Source organism: Elephantulus edwardii, unplaced genomic scaffold (assembly GCF_000299155.1).
Source record: "Elephantulus edwardii isolate Elephantulus edwardi_28Jun2011 unplaced genomic scaffold, EleEdw1.0 scaffold00085, whole genome shotgun sequence".
NCBI lineage: Eukaryota > Metazoa > Chordata > Mammalia > Macroscelidea > Macroscelididae > Elephantulus > Elephantulus edwardii.
This window is the reverse complement of record NW_006399835.1, coordinates 11,857,574-11,879,181: the sequence shown is the minus strand read 5'-3', so window position 1 is coordinate 11,879,181 and position 21,608 is coordinate 11,857,574. Positions and strand designations below refer to the sequence as shown.

The following is a 21,608-nucleotide window of genomic DNA, read 5'->3' as shown; positions in this document are numbered from 1 at the left end:
AAGTTTTTTTAGCTTACTATCTTTGTGGTACACTATAGGTCAGTGCATTTATGCCAAGACATTGTCTGTCACAATTGTCTTAAGTACTATGTTGTTATTGCTGTTATGTCCCCTTGAGTTGGAACAGACTCGTGGATGACCCTCCAGTGTGTTTTCAGAGACTATAAATCTTTCTCCTGTGGAATGGCTGGTGGATTCAAACTGCCTGCCTTTGCATTGGCAGCATAACTTCTTACAACTTGCATCCTAAAATTAAATTATGAAGTGGATAACTCTTGGGTTGCCATTAAGACTTTTACTCCTTGTTATGTATCATTGAGTTGCCTGCAACTCATAGTGACCCTATGTGTGGACATCACCTCTGAACCCTGCCCTATCCTGAGCCAATCTTACTGTCTCCAACAGACCTAATCCCATTTCTCCAGGCACAGAGTCAATCCATTTTATCCTGGGTCCTCCTTTCCTGCACTGCCCCTTCACCCTTCCAAGCATGATGCTCCTCTCCAAGGACTGGTCCCTCCTGTCCATTGTGCCCAGGTCCTCCTCTCCTGCACTGCCCCTCCACCCTTCCAAGCATGATGCTCCTCTCCAAGGACTGGTCCCTCCTGTCCATTGTGCCCAAAGTATGTGAGATGGAACTTCACAATTATTTCCTCCAGGGAACAGCCTGGTTTCACTTTCTCCAGGACAGACCTGTTTGTTCTCCTGGGAGCCTATGGTATTTTCAACACTCTTCTCTAGGACCACAACTCAAAGGCATCTATCCTTTGTCTATCATCTTTAGTTATTGTCTAGCTTCTGGATTCATAGCAAGTGTTTGAGAAGACCATGGCCTGGATCAGGAGCACCTTACTTTCCAGACTGACATTGTTGCTCTTCAGTACTCTAGAGAGGTCTCTGACAGCAAACTTCTCCAATGCAGTTTTTCTTTTAATTTTCTGACTGCTGTTGCCAAGAGTGTTAATTGTGGAACCAAGCAAGCTTAAATTATTAATAATCTCAATTTCTTCTCATCAGTTGGCCCAAAGGTGAGAGTCTTTGTTTTTTTGATGTTGAACTTCAGTCCATATTGAAGACTAGATCAGGTACTGATTGTGGAACAGATCATTAACTACTCATATGTAAGTTCAAACTGAAGCTAAAGACAACCAGATCAAGTCTACAAGAACCAAACTTTGACCTTGAGTCTAGCCCACAAGAATTTAAAGACGATCTCAGAAACAGGTTTGAGGCATGTTGAACTAATGAACGAAGACTAGATGAACTGTGGAATGATATCAAGAATGCAAAAAAGTAATTTCAAAGACAGAGGAGAAAGAAAAAACTAAGATGGATGTCAGAAGAGACTCTGAAAAGAAAAAAAAAAGAGACTCTGAATGTTGCACTGAAGCGCTGAGAAGTTAAGGAGCTGAACCGATGATTTCAAAGGGCAGATTGGGAAGGCAAAACAAAGTATTGTAATGAAATATAAAAAGAGCTGGAGTCAGAAAATCAAAATGGACAAACTCGCTTAGCATTTCCTAAGCTGAAGAGACTTAAGAACAAGTTTAAGCCTTGAGTTGAAGTACTTAAAGATGCTAAAGCAACAAAAGAAGAGGAAGGAGTACACAGAGTCACTGTGCCAAAAACAATTGGCGGACACAGAAGAATTTCATGAAACATATGATGAAGAGCCTATGGTGATGTAGGAGAAAGTACAAGTAACTCTGAAGGAATTGGCGAAAAAATAAGGCCCCAGGAATTGACGGCATACCAGATGACAAAATATCAAACAGATGCTGCCCTGGACGGGCTCACCAGATTGTGTCAAGAAATCTTGAGGGCAACTATCTGGCCAACTGTATTTATTCCCATTCCACAAAAAAAGAAAAAGTTATACCTCACAGAGTGTGGAAATTATCAAACAATATCACTAATAACACACACAAGCAAGATCCTGCTGAAGATTGTCCAGAAACAATTGGAACAATACATCCCCAAAGAACTGCCAGATGTGCAGGCTGGGTTTCAAAGAGGCTGTGACTCTAGGGACATCATAGCCAACATTAGATGGATTTGGCTGAAAGCAGAGAGTACCAGAGGAATGTTTATCTGTATTTCATTGACAATGTAAAGGCGTTTGACTGTGTTGATCCCAACAAATTGTGGCTAACCTTGAGAAGAGTGGGAATCCCAGAACACTTAATTGTGTTCATGTGAAACCTATACTTGGACCAGGAAGCAGTAAGTCAGAACAGAGCAGGGATGTTCTTAGGGAAGGCAACATCAAATGGTTTGGTTTCTTCCTGAAACCTGAGGTAACTTGCCAAATAATGGGATTTTTCTTTATAGGTAAGAAGGAAGAGTGATTTGTACTATATGTTTCTGCCTGGATAGAAGCCCTGTGAAATAGTGTAGCACACATGATTTGTATTGTTACTGCTGACTGAATGTGTGTGTATTCAAATCCACAAGCTACTCTGTAGGAGAAGATGGGCAGCTTCCTCCCCCACCCTCCTGTAGAGACTTAGAGCCATGGAAATCTGTAGGGATGAAAGACTGTTAGGAGTTGGAATTGACTTTGTGGCATGACTTTGGTTTTGAGAATTATTGCCTGGGGGCTCCAGATTTGTTGAGTAAAAAGTGTGGCAAAGAGAAGAATTGTTGTTTGTTGTTAATGTGCCATTGAATCATCTATGACTCATAGCAACACTATATACAACAGCTCTGCACCCTGTTCTATACTGAGCCAATCTCACCATCTCAGACACACCTACTGCCATTACCCCAGTTACAGTGTCAACCCATCTCATCAAGGGTCTTCTTTGGTGTTATCTGTCCCTTTATCCTTTGAAGCTTGATGTCCAAGGATTGGTCCCTCCTGGAAACATGCCTGGAATATGTCAGCTAGAGCTTTTCAATCCTTGCCTCCAATGAGCAACTTGGTTTCACCCTCTGCAGGATAAACCTGTTTGTTCTCTTGGCAGGCCATGGCATGTTCAAGACTCTTCTCCAGCACCACAACTCAAAGGCATTGATTCTTCTTCTGCCATCCTTAGTCATTGTCTAGGAATGGAGAGGGCGAAAAAGCAGAAGAAAGAGGAGTTAGAAAGAGAAGATTTTTTTTTCTCTTTGCTTTTCTGTTTAAGGTAGTTCAGATTTTAGCATCTTTTAAATTGGGAAGGTATTGACAATAATCCTACATTGTGTGGCACCCTCATAATGGTTTCATTTATGTGTGTGGAAATGAAATCTCTGAATGTCAGCAAGACAGAAAGCAGAAGTAACCGCAGGACTTGTCCTGTTCTGCTTACTGGGCAGAGCTCGTCTCTATCACTTTAGATTTCTGTGCATGTGGCTATTCTAATACTCATGTAAATACAAACCAGGAAACACCCTTGCAAGGTAAAAACATTTTACACTAGGCAGTGAGTTTTTTGAAAGTGCACTTGTTTCATGTGGATGTTGCAAGTGAATTTTGATCACTGCCTGTTAGAGAGTGTGCTCCCCAGATAAATCCATCAGTCTAATACCAAATATTATTCCACCATATGCAGAGTTTTACATGAGTTATATAATGTGTGAATATTTTCCCAAAGAAAACAGAAAACATTTTTGTTATTTTAAAATAGAAATGTTAAGAAGACAAATCTGCCTTGTTTTTCATTTTATGTTTCTGTCTGTCATCAAGCTGGCCCCTGATGCATGGCCATCCCATGTACAATGGAATGAAATGCTTTTGTTCTTGTGTCCATCTCCATGACTGGATGTTGCGATCCACAGGATTTTCATTGGCTTAGTTTTTGGAAGTAAATTGCCAGACCTTTCTTTCTAGTCTTAGTCTGGAAGCTCCACTGAAACCTATTCACCATGATGTTGTTGTTTGTCATCGAGTTGGAGCTGACTCATAGCTGATCCTCCAGTGGATTTTCTAAGGCAGTAAATTGTACAGGAGGAGACTGCCCATCCTTCTCCCAGCAGCTGGTGGATTCAAACCTCATGCCTTTGGGATTGCAGCGTAGGTTCTTACCACTAGACCACTGACATGATAGCAGCATATAAACCACCACTGACTTATGGGTGGTGATTGCTCATTAGAAGCAGAGGCCAGGAATAGAAAGTGGCTCTCTTGCATGTAAGGTGAGGATTGTACCACAGAATCATTATTGCCCCATTCATTTTTACTTACTAAGATTTTAATCTATTACTGGTTTTGAAAGGTACTGCAAATTATGGGTGTTCTTATCTGACCTCCACTAACTCCTCAAAGGAGAAGAGTTCCTGTCCACGTCATCCACAACACAAACCTGATTCCCATGAGTTCAGGTATGCCTTCACACTCCTGGACCTTTTTCTGTTATTTCTAATATCAATCATGCATCCCGGTGATTTTGCTGCTCTTAGTTAGAATGACTACACAGATCTCAGAGACCATGCTCATGATGATGAGGTTTATTAGGGAAATTAACAGGTTGCAATTTTAAGTAGAGATGGGATGCAACTTTCCACTCAGGATACCCTGTTAAGGATGCTTACAAGCCCTCTGGCCAGGTTACACAGCCCTTTTTGTCTTGACAATTATGGAGTTTTTCTCTGGCTTTCTCTGAATAAGGACTCTTGCCTCTGGCTTCAGGGGACAACAGTTCCAGTTCAGCTCTGTCTCATGTCAATCTCCAGATCTCCACTGCTGCTGTGTTTCTGTTGATGCTCTGGGCCCATCTTGCACAGGAATCTCTAGCCCAAAAGGACAAGCACTGCACTCTCTACGTCTTTTTTGATGATAGTGAAATTTTGTTTTTTTAAATTTCTGAACCTGCTTAGATTAAGCCTTGCAGGATGGCAAAACTGGCCAATCCACTTGTCAGTGGTCTAGACTCCCAATGTGTATATCTTCACCCCAAAGTTGCCATTTACCTCATTCACAGTATTAGCATAGTCCTACCCAGGGGACTGCAGTACAGGCATTAATTATAATTCAGCCACACCTTTGGCATTAGGGAGACCTCTGGTGACCTACAGCTCTGGCAAGAAGTTGCGTTGCAATCCTGAAGGCACACAGTTCGAATCTACCTGCAGGAGAAGGAAGGATGAGCAATCTCCCATGTGATTAACTTCTTCTGAAAACCCACTGGAGGGTCATCTATGAGTCAGATCCAACTTGATTGTACACAGCAACAAGTACCACCCAGTCATGTGGCAAAAGTCAAAGTCAATGTCTAGGAAAGCCATTTTGAACAATCAATTTATTGTATCACAGATATGATGCTAAGGAAATATTTCCAAGTACTTGGTGCTCCTGTGATTCAGGACATCTAATTAGCTGGCTTGTGAAACTGTGTAACCTGGCTTGCAAACGAAGCCTCCTTTGCCCTTCCATCAGAGGACAGACCTTTAATGGAAAGCAGGAGAGTTACATTACAAAGTGGACAACTCAGCTAGCACATCACGTGTTCCCAGGAAATACTCATGGAATGAAAAAAGTGGTGCATGGCAGAGCTAACACTTTTCACGTAGCTGAAAGCTCTAGAGGTAGGTCTTCTAGGACACTCCAAGGTTAACTTTGCCCTGACACAATCTGTCTCTAATATACAAAGTTGTACATACAGTGATTAGAAGTCTCTCAAGTTCATTCTGTCAGCACTGAGAAAAGTGTACTAAAATGGGCAAGCCTGTTCCTAATCTTTCTGCATAGTGATTAGGTCATTGGGCAGGTATATTGACCTTCTTTTGAAACATTTCCTAAGCAGGAATATAATGTTCTTTGGCATCAAAATCTAATAGTTTATTGTCATAAAAACATAGAAAATTATTTTAGAAGATTCACCATTATCACATTTGACACATCGGTGTTACAGTGTTTAGCTTTGCAGCAACCATGAGTTACCTCTGTACAGTAACAGACCAGTGCTATACCACTTAGAAGAATGTTTGACCAAAAACAATTAAAACCAGGCCTCAGGGCCGCAGATTAAAATCACCTACCTTTGACTTGGTAGCATAACTTTCTATCCATAGAGGCCCACAGAGTCCTCTCTATGTTGCTGTTGTTGTTAAGTGCCGTCGAGTTGTAGACGACTCATAGTGACCCTATGAACGAAAGACCTGAACAATTGTATAATTTTCATCCTTTCTCCAAGTTCATAGGGTTTCCAGAGGCAAGCTGTTTTGGAAGTAGAATCCACTCCTGTTTCCAAGCTTGTTTTAACTGGGGAAATCCACCAAACACTGTCCACCATGGGTAACCATATCGCATTTGACACATGAGTGTCACAGTATACCATTTATTTTTTTTACGTTGATCTTATATCTATTATTTGTATAGAAGAATGTGCTATCCCTTTTGGAAGGATTGCACTAAGTACAGCTATCTGTGTCATGAAGGAGTCCGTGTGGTGGAGTGTGTTAAATAGAGGGGTTGTTAACTGTGACATGAGCAGTGTAAATCATTCCATGGGAGAAAGATGGACAGTCTTTTCCTGTAATGACTTACAGCCTCAGAAATCCAATGTAAGGTTGCTCTGAGAGATTTTACTTGATGGCATTGAGTTTGGTTTTGCTTTTTAGGGTGCAATGACCTGGGAGGGGGGCTCTGGTGGCCTACTGGTTAGGGAAGTGAGCTGCTAACCCCAAGGCAGGAGGTAAAATCCACCAGCTGCTCCATGGGACAAAGATGGCCAATTTCCTTTGGTGGAATTAATGCCTCTGAAAACCCACTGCCGGTCAGCTATGAGTTGGTTCTGACTTGACAGCAGTGAGTTAGTAGTTACCAGGGAACTGGGAAGCCAGGTATTGTAGGTTTTCTACAACATATGAGCTCCCAATAGAACTCAGTAAAAGCGTCTGGTAATATGACCAGAATGTTCACACCATCAGCTGTAAGCCCTGTGAAGATAGGGATTTTTGCCTGTCTGATGCACTGCTGTACCCTAGTGGCTAAAAAGAACCTGCCGTTTTGAAGGCACATCTATATTTAGAACAAGTGTGTGTGTGTGTGTGTGTGTGTGTGTGTGTGTATATATCTCATTTGCTCCTCTGAGTTATTTTCTTCACCTATTAGTACTTATGGAAATTGAAATATTTCTTGAGATGTTAAGAAATATTTTATGGTGCTGTGAGGAGAATGCTCTGGTGAGAATTGCTATGGCGAGGGAGCTCTGGTGGCCTAGTGGAAAGGAACTGCTGCCAACGCAAAGGTACACAGTTTGATTCACCAGCTGTTCCTTGGGAGAAAGATGGGCATTAAATTCTGTGCAATTTACTGTTTCTAAAAACCGACTGGAGAGTCAACCATGGGTAGGTTCCAAATGGATGGCACATAACAATAACCATATGAGAATGAGGAAAACCTGGTTTGATTCCTGGCCAGTGTACTTCAGGTGAAGCCACTATTCATCTGCCAACAGAGGCTTGCATGTTGCTATGATGCTGAACAGGTTTCAATAGAGCATTGAGCTAAGATTAAAAAGAAAGTTCTGGTGATACACTTCCAAAAATCAGCCAGTGAAAACCCTACAGATAGCAAAAGTCTGGTCTGCAAGAATCACAAGGATGGTAATTCTCTGTTCTGTTGTACATGGGCTACCCTGAGTTGGGGTTAGGTAATAACAACATGACAAGAATAACAAATTATTAATTCCTTTTCAGGAAAAATATCTAACAAATCAATGTAGTTATTATTGTTGTTAGGTGCCATTGAGTCAGCTAAGACTCATACTGATATTCTTATGAACAACAGACCTGAATCTTGGCAGTAGAACAAATCAATATGTTACATAAAATTATATTTGTTTTGAAAGCCCCTGAAAAAACTTTGTCCTTGACAGCATTGACCTGAACAGAAAAAAATCCTGAGCAAGATTTTTTGTGTTTCAAGATATATGAAAATTGTTTTGAAATAATCCAGATATTGAGGACAGAGGCATTTTAATTCATGACAAAGTCCACTTTGATATGTCTGTGGTGTTGCACATAAAATAATTTTGGAGGCATTTTTACTTGTTTCCATCATTTCAATAGATATGAGGACCTGTTTACTAAATGAACACTTGGCTATAAAGAATATATACCCTTGGGCTTTACGGAGAATGGTGGGGGGTGGGCAATTACCACCATAAACAGATAATTTCAACACAAGCTTAAACAGAAGAGAGGTCCTTAACCTAGACTAGGGTTATTGTTACCGTTGTTGCTAGGTGTTAATGAGTCAACTATGACTCATAGCGACTCTATGAACAATGGCTCTGAACATGTACGGTCCTCATCATCTCAGATATACTCAAGCCTATTGTTACAGTCAGCTCAACTGGTTGAAAGTCTTCCTCTCTTTCTCTGACCCTCCATCTTTCCCAGCATGATGTTTTTACCCCCTCTGAACAGCACACTGCAAGAGATGAAGTTGAGATGAAGTCATACCATCCTTGCCTTTAAGGGGTATCTTGGTTGCACTTTTTTCAAGACATATTTATTTGTTCTTTTAGCAGTCCATGACATTCAGTACTCTTTCTAGCACCACAACTGAAAGGCATTTATTCCATTTCTATCATCCTTATTGTCTAACTTTCAGATGCACAACAAGTAGCAGAAAAGGTTTTGTTTGATCAGGTGCACCATAGTCTTTAAACTGACATCATTGCTCCTTAACACCTTGGAGAGGTCCTTGGCAGCAGAATTTCTCAATGCAATATGTCTTTTGATTTCTTGACTGCTGGTACCAAGGGGTTGATTGTGGATCCAAGCAAGATGAATTAATTGACAACTTCAATCTTCTCCATCTATCATGTTATCTTTTGGCACAGTGATGAGGGAGAGCAAAAGTCAGGGAATGTTCTAGGTGTGTTGAGTGTTGAATCTTCAGAAGGTAAGTGTGAATAGGCCAGGTGAGAAAGGGGAGGACATTTTGGGCAGAATGAACAGCAGGAACAAAGCCCTAGGGTTGTGAAAAACCATGCTGAGTTTTATTTTGCTGAAGGTAATGAAGATAAGGCTTGTTGTAAGGGTGGTCTCAGGTACCTCTGCCAGTCTAAGAAGATAAGACTTGGTATGAAAGCTAAAAGGGAACCACTGAAAAAGAGTGAAGGTATGCTTGGATTTGGTTGTAGATGTGACATGCTGATGAAAATATACAGTCTGGGATATGGATGATCAAGGCTGTGGATACAGGGTGATCATTTGGTTCAGTGGAAACATGAAGATTGATTTGTATGATAATGAACAACAGAGCTTCCATACTGAAGAAGAAAAAAAATAAGGACTAGGAAGAAAAAGAGGAAATGTACTTCCAAAAACTCAGCCAGTGACAATTCTGTGACTCTCATTTACTTCAAAACTCAACGGTTTGATCTATGAAAATTCATGAGCATGGTACAGGACTAAGCAGTGTTTAGCTTCATTGTACATGGATAGCCATGAGCTGGGGGCCAATAAAGGCCTGTCTCTATTCCATGCCACCCTCTCCTTCCTTGTCTCTCCTTTTGAGAGCCCACTGAACTTTGCACCCCTCATATTTTTTAATCATAATAATTTTCTTTTAGTGCAGCATGAGCACATTTACTTTATCATCTAAGATACTGTACTTCAAAAGGCCGATGTAAATCATTCATCATTTTCTCCTGCAAACTCCTAGCATGATTTTAATAATTGAATGTCAGTGAACAGTAAAGTTCACAGTTTTGGTTTGCTTGGCTCCACAGTCAACACTCTTGGCACAAGCAGCCAGGAAATGGAAAGTCTGTGGTTAGAGACGTCTCTAAAGTGGTGAAGTGCAAGGATGTCAGTCTGAAGACTAAGGTGTGCTTGATACAGGCCATGGTCTTTGCAATCACTTTCTATGCATCAGAGAGCTCGACAATGACCAGGGATGATAAGAGAATTGATGCCTTTGAGCTGTGGTGTTGGAGAAGAGTATTGAATATACTATGGACTGCTAGGAAAACAAATAGGTTTGTCCTGGAGAGGGTGAAGCCGGCCGCTCCTTGGAGGCAAGGATTCTGAAGCTTCGTCTCACATACTTTGGACATGTTGCGAGGGACCAGTCCTTGGAGAAGGACGTCATGCTTGGGAGGGTGGAGGGACAGTGCAGGAGAGGACGACGACTCTCGATGAGATTGATTCAGTGACTGGGGTAATGGGAGTAGGTGTGTCGGAGATGGTGAGACTGGCACAGGATAGAGTAGGGTTTAGGGCTGTTGTACACAGGGTCGCTATGAGTTGCAAGCGACTTGACGGCTCATAACAAGAGCCACGTATTGCTGTCAATTTCAACTCATAGCAACCTTTCACTGGGTTCCTGAGGCTGAAATCTTTAGTCATTTCCCAACTTTCATATGCATATGGGTTCAGTCGCACATTAGTCCTCAGTGACGTTATTTATGTATATGTTTATAATTTTGGTTAGAAAGCTCTGCGTTAGCTTGTAAGCAAACTGGAGTGTGACTATTCCTTTTTATTGTGGCCCTATACGAAACACTTAAAAAGTTGTTCAGATTTTATTATCACAACAGAAAACTGATCTGAGTGGCGCGTTCATTTTGGCACCATAATGGCAAATTATGAAAAAAGGCAAGAGAAAAGTTGATCTAAGGAGTTGGAAGTGACGCACCAGAATCTCGCCAAGAGGCACCTTATGCTTGGCAGGCGAGAAGCTCGCGGGCCAGGGCGGGCAGAGGGGTGCGGGGCGCGCAATTTCCAGAACTTCCTGCTCCTCGGGAACCGGGCCGGCCTGTTCCCAACTGCTGGCCGCCTTCCCGCCTCCCTCTGCAGGCACATTGTCCCAGTGCCGCGCACTCTCCTCCAGGGCGTCCAGACAGGGCCGGCCTAGCTTCGGCTGGGCGGGCTGCGCGGGGTGGCAGGAGGCCGCGCCAGGTTGGGGTTTCCAGGTGAAGGGCAGGAAAACAACCGGTTAGGGCGGAGTCGCGCGAGCAGGACGAGGGCGGAGGGCACATTGCCTCATCCTGTACATTTTACTGGAAACAGGACGCATCCGGAGGAGGGGCCAGGAGGCGGGCGCCGGCGCTGCCAATGGCTGGGCCGAACTCAGGGGAGGCCGGAGGCTCCCCCGCCCCCCCCGGCCGCTTTAAATATGCGGCGCCCCCGGGCCGCGCCCTTACCGGTGTCGTGTCCCTGTAGTGTGAGCGTTGCGCTTCAACCCCCAGCAGCAGCTGGGAAGCAACCACACGTAGCAAGCGACCCGGTGGCGCGAGTGTCTGAGTGTCCCCGATCGCGCCGGAGAGCATGATCGTGGACAAGCTACTTGACGACAGCCGTAGCGGAGAGGGGCTGCTGGACGCGGCCGGCGACTGCGGCCTCATGACCAGCCCGCTCAACCTGGCCTACTTCTACGGCGCGTCCCCGCCGGCCGCGGCGCCCGGGCCCTGCGACCCCAGCGGCCTGTCGTCGGGGCCTTCGGCTCCGGGCTCGCCCGGCTCGGACTCCTCGGACTTCTCCGTGTCGTCCGTGTCCTCCTGTGGGGCCGTGGAGTCCCGGCCGAGAGGCGGCCCCCGCGCCGAGCGGCAGCAAGGTACTCACCTGCTGGGGCCAACGCGGGTTACTTTCTTGAAATCATTAACCCTTGGGAGGGTGGGGTTAGTGCTCCCCAGAGGTGGCCAAAAGTGACCTCGACCACATGTCTGATGGCCACTTTTGCCGTGGTCAGTTAGCCGCAATGCACTTGCCTGTTGCTGGGCACCTGGTTCTGGGCACTTGACTGTGTATGAAATCTTGCTGTCCTTGCTTTCAACTAATCAGAGCAGAGGACTCTGATTTCTGGGCCGAATGAACCTCGTACGATATTTCTTTTATGGTGAGGGGTTTGTTTTGTTATTGCTCTTATGTGTTTGTGTCTTATTTATTTTTTTTGTAAACTAGCTTTATTAATCTGTAATTCGTTTACAGTTGTGAGATTTTGCCTCTGTTGTTAATTTTTGCCTTTTTTAAGCTTTTGTGGAAATTTTAAGAGAATTTATGTTAAAGTAACAGTTATTAAGAAGTAAAATGAAAAGCCTTCATAGTTGGTGGTGGTTACACGTCTCAGAAATCTAATTCAGCAGGATATGCAGGTCTTTTTGTTCTGTGTACTGTAAGAGAAAGGTGTAATGTTTCTTACCATTGGTTTTGAACTGGTTGGTTTCCTTTGTGTGTGTGTGGTTTTTTTTTTTTTTAAATTTAGGAAAGTGAGTTTCATAATTTGGGGGAAAACAGGATGCCACTGTGGGTAGATTCAAGACCATCTTGAAAATGTCAAATATTGGCTAGTGTAATCAGCCGTATTCTAAAGCTCATTCTCTTTCCAGTGTTCCCAGTACTAGGCACTCCTTATTTGGTTACCTTTTATTTTCAAAAAGTACCTTTACATGTGGGACTTATTTTAAGACACTTTTTTTATGTGATATAGTCACTTTATTTAAGGGTCCAGCAAATGCCAACTGGTCAGACCTGTAGGAATTTAAGAAGTGTGTGTGTGTGTGTGTGTGTGTGTGTGTGTTAAAGTATTTTCTTTCACATTTGGCCCTCATCTGGCTGAAACTATTTTGCCAGTTCCTTGGTTTACCACATAGTCATAGGGGATTTCTGAAGTTGAATTTTTCTCCTTGTGACATCATTAAATTAACTACCGTCATTCCAGACAAATTCCGTGTTAAATTATGGCATTGCTAAACTTAAACCTAAAACCAATTCATTACTTAATTTCCTCTGTCAATGAATTGTACATCTTATGCACTGATGAGATACACATACATAAGTATATATATTCAGATTTTTACTTGTTCAGTTTTCTTTTTTTAATCATTTAGAGAAGTAGCTAAATTATTCATTTCCTGACTTTTTGTGTATTTACTTTGTGATCAACTAATATCCCAGGAGATTGTGACATATTACTGGTCAGAAATGGAATGCTGTACTAAGATGCTGCATTTAAAGCCTGTTTCAAAGTTTAAATGTGAAACATATTTCCTTTTTACTTAGAAGGCCTGTGTTAGCAATTCCACAAACAGTGGGTGAGGGGAAGTCCTGTGTGTGTATGTGTATAAATATGTTTGATTGTAGTGAATTTAAGCAGCTTTGTTGGCATTGCTGAGCTGAGGAAAATAATAAATCTAAGGCATTATTAATTGTTAAGCTTTGGTATATTGAGCTAATTGAAGGACATCTGTTCACCAGCTTCTAAGGTGAATGAAATGAACAGACTTAACCTTTCCAAGCATCAAGTCTTTGCTTTGAAAAGTTAAATCTTCACTATTTATCCTTTGCTTTCCTAAGGTTTTTTTAAAAAGAAAGGATAATTGTAGATAAGAGAGGGTAGCCAAATCTGTGATCATGCCTTATGGGTAGATTGTGTTGAGAGACAGAGAACCAGAATTTGGGTTTACAGTTGTTTCTGGGGACTCCCCTGATCATACTTTAGTAAAATTGAATTCCTTAAGCATTCTGTAGGGTGTAGTTTTAGACAACAGAACATTTGGATAGAACTGTGGATTAAGTTGGAAAAGACTGCAGTCTATTAATGAGTACTTTATCCATTAGATAGCTCTACTTTGAGATTATTAAAATTTGTGTCTATGAAGAGATTTAATTGGGATTTCCCCCCCTTTTTTATCAGTTGAGCCCCATATGGGGGTTGGAAGGCAGCAGAGAGGACCCTTTCAAGGTGTTCGTGTGAAAAACTCGGTGAAGGAACTCCTGTTGCACATCCGAAGTCATAAACAGAAGGCTTCAGGCCAAGCTGTGGATGATTTTAAGGTGGTGCCCATTTTTTTGTGGTTGGGTTTTTTTCTTTTTCTGGGAGGAGGGAGGATTAAGGAGGTTAGTCTGTCAGCATTATTATGCCCTATTGACCTAGGTACAACTAGTGATCTTTCCTAAACTGCACCGTATGTAGAACAGAAGCCGTATTTGTCCTGTCTGTTGCATTTCTATTACTAAGCCCAATGCTAGGCATGTAGTAGATATGCAAGAGAAATGTTATCAATGAATAAATGAAGGCAAGTTAAGGGCAAGGAGATAAATAGAATATAGTTGAAATTTAACAAAAGCCAAATGATCCTATTTTTATCTTAACCTAAGGTGAAAGTGAAAATGGAGAAGTTGCAGGATAGGATGAAAATGCAGTTGGAAAATAAATATTGATAGAACAATGATAGCAAAGCTTTACAGTGACTTGTAAAGAGTGATAGAGAGAAGTCTGGTTTATAAGCAGGAAGCTATTTTGTATATATAGTCAATTGAAAAAAATCTTTTTCCCCCCCTTACAGACACAAAGTGTGAATGCAGAACAATTCACAGGTAGGATTTACTTATCCATGATGGGGACTTTAAAGTTTATTAATTTAGTATGATTATAAGTAAAAAATATTTAAGGATCACAGATCTCTTATTTCTTTCTTGGGTACAGAACTGAAGAACACAGGATCATATAGTGGAAAAAGGAAAGGCCCTGATTTGTTGACTGATGGACCAGCTTGCAAAAGGCCAGCTCTCTTGCATACCCAGTTCTTGGTAAGTTTCTCACTATTCCCTTCTGACAACCCTTCTGGCAGTTTTCCTAGGGTAATTTTAGAAGGCAGTGAGTGTATATCTTGATTTTTCTTCCTTTTCAGACTCCACCCCAAACACCAACCCCAGGGGAGAGCATGGAAGATGTTCATCACAATGAATCCAGACATGATAGCACTGCTGATCTGCTTCAGAACATTATCAACATTAAGAATGAATGCAGCCCCATTTCCCTGAACACTGTCCAAGTTAGCTGGATGAACCCTGTGATCGTCCCTCAGAGTTCCCTCGGAGAGCAGTGTCAGGACTTCCACAGAGGGCAGCTCTTCTCCCCACCTCAGAAATACCAGCCTTTCCAAGTCAGTGGCTCTCCACAAATGATGGATCAGGCTTCCTTGTACCAGTATTCTCCACAGAATCAGGATGTGCAGCAGCAGCAGCAGCAGCAGCAACAACAACAACAACAACAACATCACTATACCCACAGCTCAAATCTGGACTATAGTCCTTATTCCAGCACTCAGTCCCCCAGCTATGAAGAAAATGTCTTTGATGTTCAGGAACCTCATTTCTGCCCAGACCAAAGTTTTTCGCCTCTTCTTAGTAATCAGAGGGAATCTGAAAATATTGCTGTTCCCATTCAGACTGCCCCTAATGTTCAGCAACAAAATGATGTCCACCTGCAGAACTTTAGCATGATGCCAAACAGTGCCTGTGAGGCCATGAGTGGGCATGATGCAGGCTCTTCCCCCATGAACACTTCACTGCCATTCCAAAACATTGCTGGAAATGCAATGAACACCACACAGTTAGGAAAGTCATTTTTCCAGTGGCAAGTAGAACAGGAGGAAAGCAAATTGGCAAATATTTCCCAAGACCAGTTTCTTGCAAAGGATGCAGATGGTGACACGTGAGTACCCTTTGTTTTAATTTGATAAAACACACTTGTTGGACCTAATGGGCATATACAGAATTTCTGTAAGGTATACCATGTTATATGTTAGTAAGTGGTTAGCTCACCAACATAACTTATTTAGGTAGAAACTGTATTCATCAATAGCTAATATTTCTAGAAGCATTTTTATTTATTTACTTTCCTGGATGATAAAATGATATGTTTTAACTTGACCAGGTGGATTGTCATGGTGACTGTGGCAGTGGGCTCTAGTGTGTCAGGAAGTGTGAAGATAGAACAGGGTTCAGATCTGTTGTTCATAGGATCGCTAGGAGTTGTAGTCGACTCAAGTGCACCTAACAACAACAGCTTCTACTTGACAAAAGTATTTATCTTCTTGACTGATTGGCTTTGGAAGATCAGCCTATACAGTGTAGAGCAGGAACAATTATATTATGATTAAACAAAAATTGCTAAGTTAACTTACAGATTGAATCTTGATATGTCTTGAAGACTTTGTGGCCCTTGGCAAGTTATTTAACCTCTCTATGTATTAGTTTCTTGATATTTAAGATTTTCTTCATGTAGCTTTTATGAGTATCAAAAAGAATAGATTGAAAGTGACCAGTATGGTAGTAGGCATTTTTCTTGTTATTTCTGGTAGGTGAATTGTTTCTGCTACAATTCAGATTCTAGCAGAAAAGACAAATTTTACTCTATAATGTTTGTTTTGGGTGCATCTGAAGAAAGGAGTTAAAGGGAAAATTATATCCCTCTAATGAACTAGGGTGAAATAAAAAAATAGTTTACCTCTTTTCCTTCCCATTTTCCTCAGGTTCCTCCATATTGCTGTAGCCCAAGGGCGAAGGGCACTCTCCTATGTCCTTGCAAGGAAGATGAATGCACTTCACATGCTGGATATTAAAGAGCACAATGGACAGGTGAGGATCTCAACAGAGATTGAAATATACAAATGTCATGAAGGGGAATGGTGACAGTCTTATGCTTATTATGTATTGACCAATATCAGAACTTAAGCAAGAGAGTCTAGTTAATATTAACTTTGAGATGTTTACTCTTTGCTCCCATTAACCTTGAAGTTATTAATGTTAACTTTGTAATTATTTGTCCAAAGACTAAATGGATGTAATAAATCCACTCTGAATTCCTTTCAATTTCCTTGTCTTCCAATATTTAATTGCGTAGTAAGTAGTAGGATTTATTTTCTCTGTGTCTCAATTGAAGTTTGTATTTTTTGTAATAGCAGAGTTCCATGTTTTAAAAAATGTGTTTTCCCCTTGAATTTCCACAGAGTGCCTTTCAGGTGGCAGTAGCTGCCAATCAGCACCTCATTGTGCAGGACCTGGTGAACCTTGGGGCCCAGGTGAACACCACAGACTGCTGGGGAAGAACACCTCTGCATGTCTGCGCTGAGAAGGGCCACTCCCAGGTGCTTCAGGTAAGAGCCAGGAGGGAGGCTTGGAGCTCAGAAGTTGTAATCTTTTGAGTTGATTTAAAATTGCTCAGGATACCAATAGATAACGTATTGGTAGCTTTGCTTTTGTTAAGGGGATCTTTAAATTTTGCAGGCAATTCAGAAGGGAGCTGTGAAGAGCAATCAGTTTGTGGATCTTGAGGCAACCAACTATGAAGGTAAGCAACTGGAATTTTACTGAACAAAATATATATTTTTTCCTTTAAATTTTATATTTGTTTATGACCTGCTGAATTTGATATTTATTTACTAAGTACCTTCTCTATGCATTGGGTTAGGCCTTTTGGGGACATCTGGGTCAAATAACTTAGAGAGTGTGATCCATATATTCTAAGCATATTAAATACCATACTAAGAATGAAAGGGTGTAGCCCATTTGAAAACGAAGTTAGAGGAATTCTCAAGGTTTGCAATTATAGACTGGCAAAGAAAGACTCAATTACATGCTTGACCATGCTTCATTCTTTCTTTTCTTCCTTCCTTCCAGGCCTGACTCCTCTCCACTGTGCGGTTGTAGCTCACAATGCTGTGGTGCATGAGCTTCAGAGAAACCAACAACCCCACTCACCTGAAGTTCAGGAGCTCTTACTGAAGAATAAGAGTCTAGTTGACACCATTAAGTCCCTGATTCAAATGGGAGCAGCAGTGGAAGCTAAGGTAAACGCACAGAAGAGGTTTGAAATGGGGTTGAGGGAAGGAGTACAAAAGATGTTTATAATTTGTTCCCAAGTACAGTTGAGAACTTTTTGTTGTTGTTGCTAATTAATGGAGTGAATAGGGAACTCAGATTTTTAAAAGGTCACCTTTTTTTGATCTGGTTTAAACCTTTGGATTACTATTCATATGGTCATTTAGTTCTGAAGTCTATGTGGAAGGAAAACGTAAAGTTGGCGTAATACCATTATTTTAACTTCCAGTATATGCCGAAAGTAGAAGTAGTGCTCTTTATAATAGAGTTTCTTAATGATTTTTGTATCTGTACAAAGTATTTTCTTTTAAACTAAAAAATAGATCTTTTTTTAAAATTAAAATTTTATTCCCTGAGGACCTTCTCTGTGGATTGGGATAGGTGCTTTGGGTAAAAATGGCTAAACTTAGTATGTGGGGGACTTAGTAATAGAAGAGATGAACAATACAGAGAAATATAACCATAGAGTTTGGACCACAAGTCTGGAAAAAGGGGCAAACATTGATATAATAAATGGTTGTAATAATTATAATAAACAGTAGTTTATTGATATTATGTGATTATTGAGATTATGTATGTAGTCATTAAAATTATAGTACATGTTAAAACTATACTAATCTGTGTTTCTACATCTTATGACCTTGCAGACAAGCACATGGGTAAACAACTAGTAGGGAATTTAAGGAGGAATAATACAGTCTTTCTAGCTTTGGGATGAAGGAAGATTTTAGGTAGAAGAGATCATTTAGAGTCTGCAGGGCCAAGTTGGCGAGGCTGGGTGGAAAGGGTGTTCCAAAGTATGGTGACTGAATATTTTCCTTCTTGCATTTGATCAGGATCGTAAAAGTGGTCGCACAGCCTTGCACTTGGCAGCTGAAGAAGCAAATCTGGAACTCATTCGCCTCTTTTTAGAGCTTCCTAGTTGCCTCTCTTTTGTGAATGCAAAGGTAATGACCTTTACACCTTCAAGCTTTGGGTGCCTTTTACAAAAGCCACGTTCCTGATGTGTGTTACTTGATTTTTTGATCTCTTTTGTCTTTAGGCTTACAATGGAAATACTGCCCTCCATGTTGCTGCCAGCTTGCAGTATCGGGTGACCCAGTTGGATGCAGTCCGCTTGCTTATGAGAAAGGGAGCAGACCCCAGTACTCGGAACTTGGAGAATGAACAGCCAGTGCATTTAGTTCCTGATGGTCCTGTGGGAGAACAGGTGAGGGTCACAGAAGGGTTAGAACTTAAATATTTTTTTGTGGAAGTCTTTCTGAGGGGTATGGTGATGGTAGGTAGGTCATTACGTACTTTTAAAATCACAGAATATCTAGAATTTAACCTTTTCTTTGATTTCTAGTTTTCATCATGTTTGTAATACTGATATTTATATAAACTTATATAGCTCTTTGTCTCTTAAGAAACATCTCTTAGGCAGAGACCTCAGCCCAGGATTTGCTTCTTCACTGTGTGGGTTTATCACAGTATTCTCAGGGGTCAGAGAGGAATGATTCACTTAAATTCCCATCCAATTCTTTTTTTTTCCCTTTTCTGTTTTTGGATTGTTTTTTAGAGAGAGGGTTATTTTTTCCCTTGTTTTTATTGTCACATTGTGATTGTTCTAGCAGCTATATTAATTGCATTTCCTGTCAAGTCTTCTCTTTCTGATTTGTTGTTTCCAATCTTATGTGGGCCAAGAGATGGCTAAAACATATCAGTATGTTATTCTGTAGTACAAATTAATGACTAAACTCAAATGAAAAGTCAAGGGCTTTCATATGATCCATGAAGTTATGTGCAAGAGTTTTGGTACATGGATATCATGGTAGCTGCTTTGACATGCAGGGTTACTCAGAATTTACTTGTGTCTATATAATGTGGGCTCTGGCTCTAGTTAGTTGATACTCTCTTCAAGATAAGTAGGATCTTGAATTAGATCATATTTTACCAATATTTTATACAACACAATTATGGTTGTATAATTGTGTCGTATAAAATACTCAGTATACAATCAGGATAAAGCTTTCAAGTTATTTAATCAGTGTGTTTACTCCATAGAGTTTCTAAGGCTGCTGTAGAAGCAGATTGCCACATCTTTCTCCTGTTGAGTGAGGCTTAACCCATTGGCCTTTCACTGAATAGCCAAGCCTATAACCACTGTGCCACTAAGGCTCTTTTAAGTTGCCTTAAAATTTTTTTGAGAGATCGTTATATATTTTGTTAGGCACTTAACAAGTCAACAGGAGTAGTGTAGAGTATGTAAGAAAGGAGTGAAACTCTGAAGGAAATAGGGTACCTTGTCCATAAAAATAGACTTCATAAACCCTATTTCTTTCTTTTCCAGATCCGACGTATCCTGAAGGGAAAGTCCATTCAGCAGAGAGCCCCACCTTATTAGCTCCATTGACTTGGAGCCTGGTTGGCAACACTCACTGTCAGTTAGGCAGTCCTAATGTATCTGTACATAGACCATTTGCCCTATATTGGCAAATGTAAGTTGTTTCTATGAAACAAACATATTTAGTTCACTATTATATAGTGAGTTATATAAACGAAAAGAAGAAAAATACCCAATTCCTTTTGGCAGATTTGAATTTTTCATACCCAGTTATCTGGGATCTAGACATCTGAATTTAATGTGAATGGTAAAATTAACTTCAATTAACAGTAGCTTTTGGGTAGGAAAAGACTTTGATATGAATGGTTTAAAGCATCGCTCACACAGCAATTGCCAGTTTAAAAGCAGGTAAATGATAAATACTTCTTTAAGAAAAAGGAATGTATTTGAAAGGAAAAATATTTATGTCTAAAAATTGTATTTCTCTGTAGATATTATGCTGAGATTTCTTTTGGCCTGATTCAATACCTATTAGTTATAACTGGTATTGGAAGGTTTTTGGTCACTGGACTAGGTGAAAATTACCCATGGTTAAAATTTGATCTTCATAAACTGTATATAATTTTTATCTTTCTTTTACAATAGAGAACCCATACAGATCTGGTCATTAACATGGCCACATTTGAAATGTAAATGAGTAAGGTAGAAAAGAACAAGCAAATTCCTACTATTTTTAAAGATTACACACATTCAGAGGAGCTATTATTTTGTAATAGCCCAACTGATGTCTTAATAGAACTTTGGAGAGTAATTCACTTTGTGTCTAATAAAGACCTATGTTTGGATTGTAAATATGCTCCTTCTCATCCATTGAGATGAAACCTTTATTGGGAATTGCATGCTTTTGAAGAGAACACCTCTGTAAGCCTCACTTTCTAGAATTTATATTTACATATTTTGTTGAAAGTTGTTTTACCTTTATATGAACAACGAAAGTCGAAGCATATCTATCTTAATTCCTGTTTCCTAGTGTAAAATAATGATAATATGCCATGATGTTTATATTACTGCTCAGAAAAAAAGTTTTATTTTTTAGTATCCTTGATCTATTAATATGTTTTGCTTATTGCCAATTTGCCCTGTGAATTGTCTTTGGTTTTGATTGCACACTAATTCTTTGTAATAAATTGACTCATTAAAATTTTTTTGTTAAAAATAAGTCTCACAAGTGACTGATTAATCATCAGTGTCGCTCAGTACTTAAGTCCTTTTTAAAAAGATATTCTTTAGATTGATCACATTGACCCACTATGTCTTATGGACAAAAGTTCGATATATCCATTCATATATCCCTTTTTCTTGTCATTATAGAAGTCCAGACTAAAGGCTGAATAGTGGAATGGACTTGGGGGGAGGATTGCATTACAATGAAAGAGTTTTTCTTTTTCTTTTCAAGGAGAAGAGTGATTTTGCGGGGAGGGAGTGGACAGGAGAAAAGTATAACAATGAATGACTGGAAACCCAACTCTCTGTTGGTAAAAGTTTGGTATAGCCTCTTGGAATCCGTGAATGTGACTGTGATGCACACCAGTGTATTCATACTAGAAAAACTTATGCAGGATTTGAAATAAACATTAATTCAGTAATGTTGTTATGTGCTGTCGAGTTTCCTGTGACTTATAGTGACTCTATGTACAAGAGCCCTAAACCCTGCTCTATCCTGTGCCAATCTTATTGT

At 40.5% G+C, this 21,608-nt stretch overlaps 1 protein-coding gene across 2 annotated transcripts; it reads left to right on the top strand.

Annotated features, from left to right (window-relative positions):
• Window positions 1–11,135: 11,135 nt before the first annotated feature.
• LOC102848694 (NF-kappa-B inhibitor zeta-like) lies at window positions 11,136–20,081 on the top strand. 2 transcript variants are annotated; one of them, XM_006890006.1, is made up of 13 exons: window positions 11,136–11,494; window positions 13,574–13,713; window positions 14,226–14,256; window positions 14,366–14,469; window positions 14,571–14,714; window positions 15,111–15,376; window positions 16,197–16,302; window positions 16,674–16,820; window positions 16,951–17,014; window positions 17,344–17,513; window positions 18,381–18,491; window positions 18,587–18,754; window positions 19,877–20,081. In XM_006890006.1, the coding sequence occupies exons 1-13, from the start codon at window positions 11,209–11,211 to the stop codon at window positions 19,928–19,930; spliced, it is 1,791 nt and encodes a 596-aa protein (XP_006890068.1). In that variant the 5' UTR covers window positions 11,136–11,208; the 3' UTR covers window positions 19,931–20,081. The 2 variants fall into 2 exon arrangements, with proteins under 2 accessions (XP_006890068.1, XP_006890067.1); XM_006890005.1 differs by having other exon boundaries at window positions 11,209–11,494; window positions 14,571–15,376; window positions 19,877–19,930.
• Window positions 20,082–21,608: the final 1,527 nt, after the last annotated feature.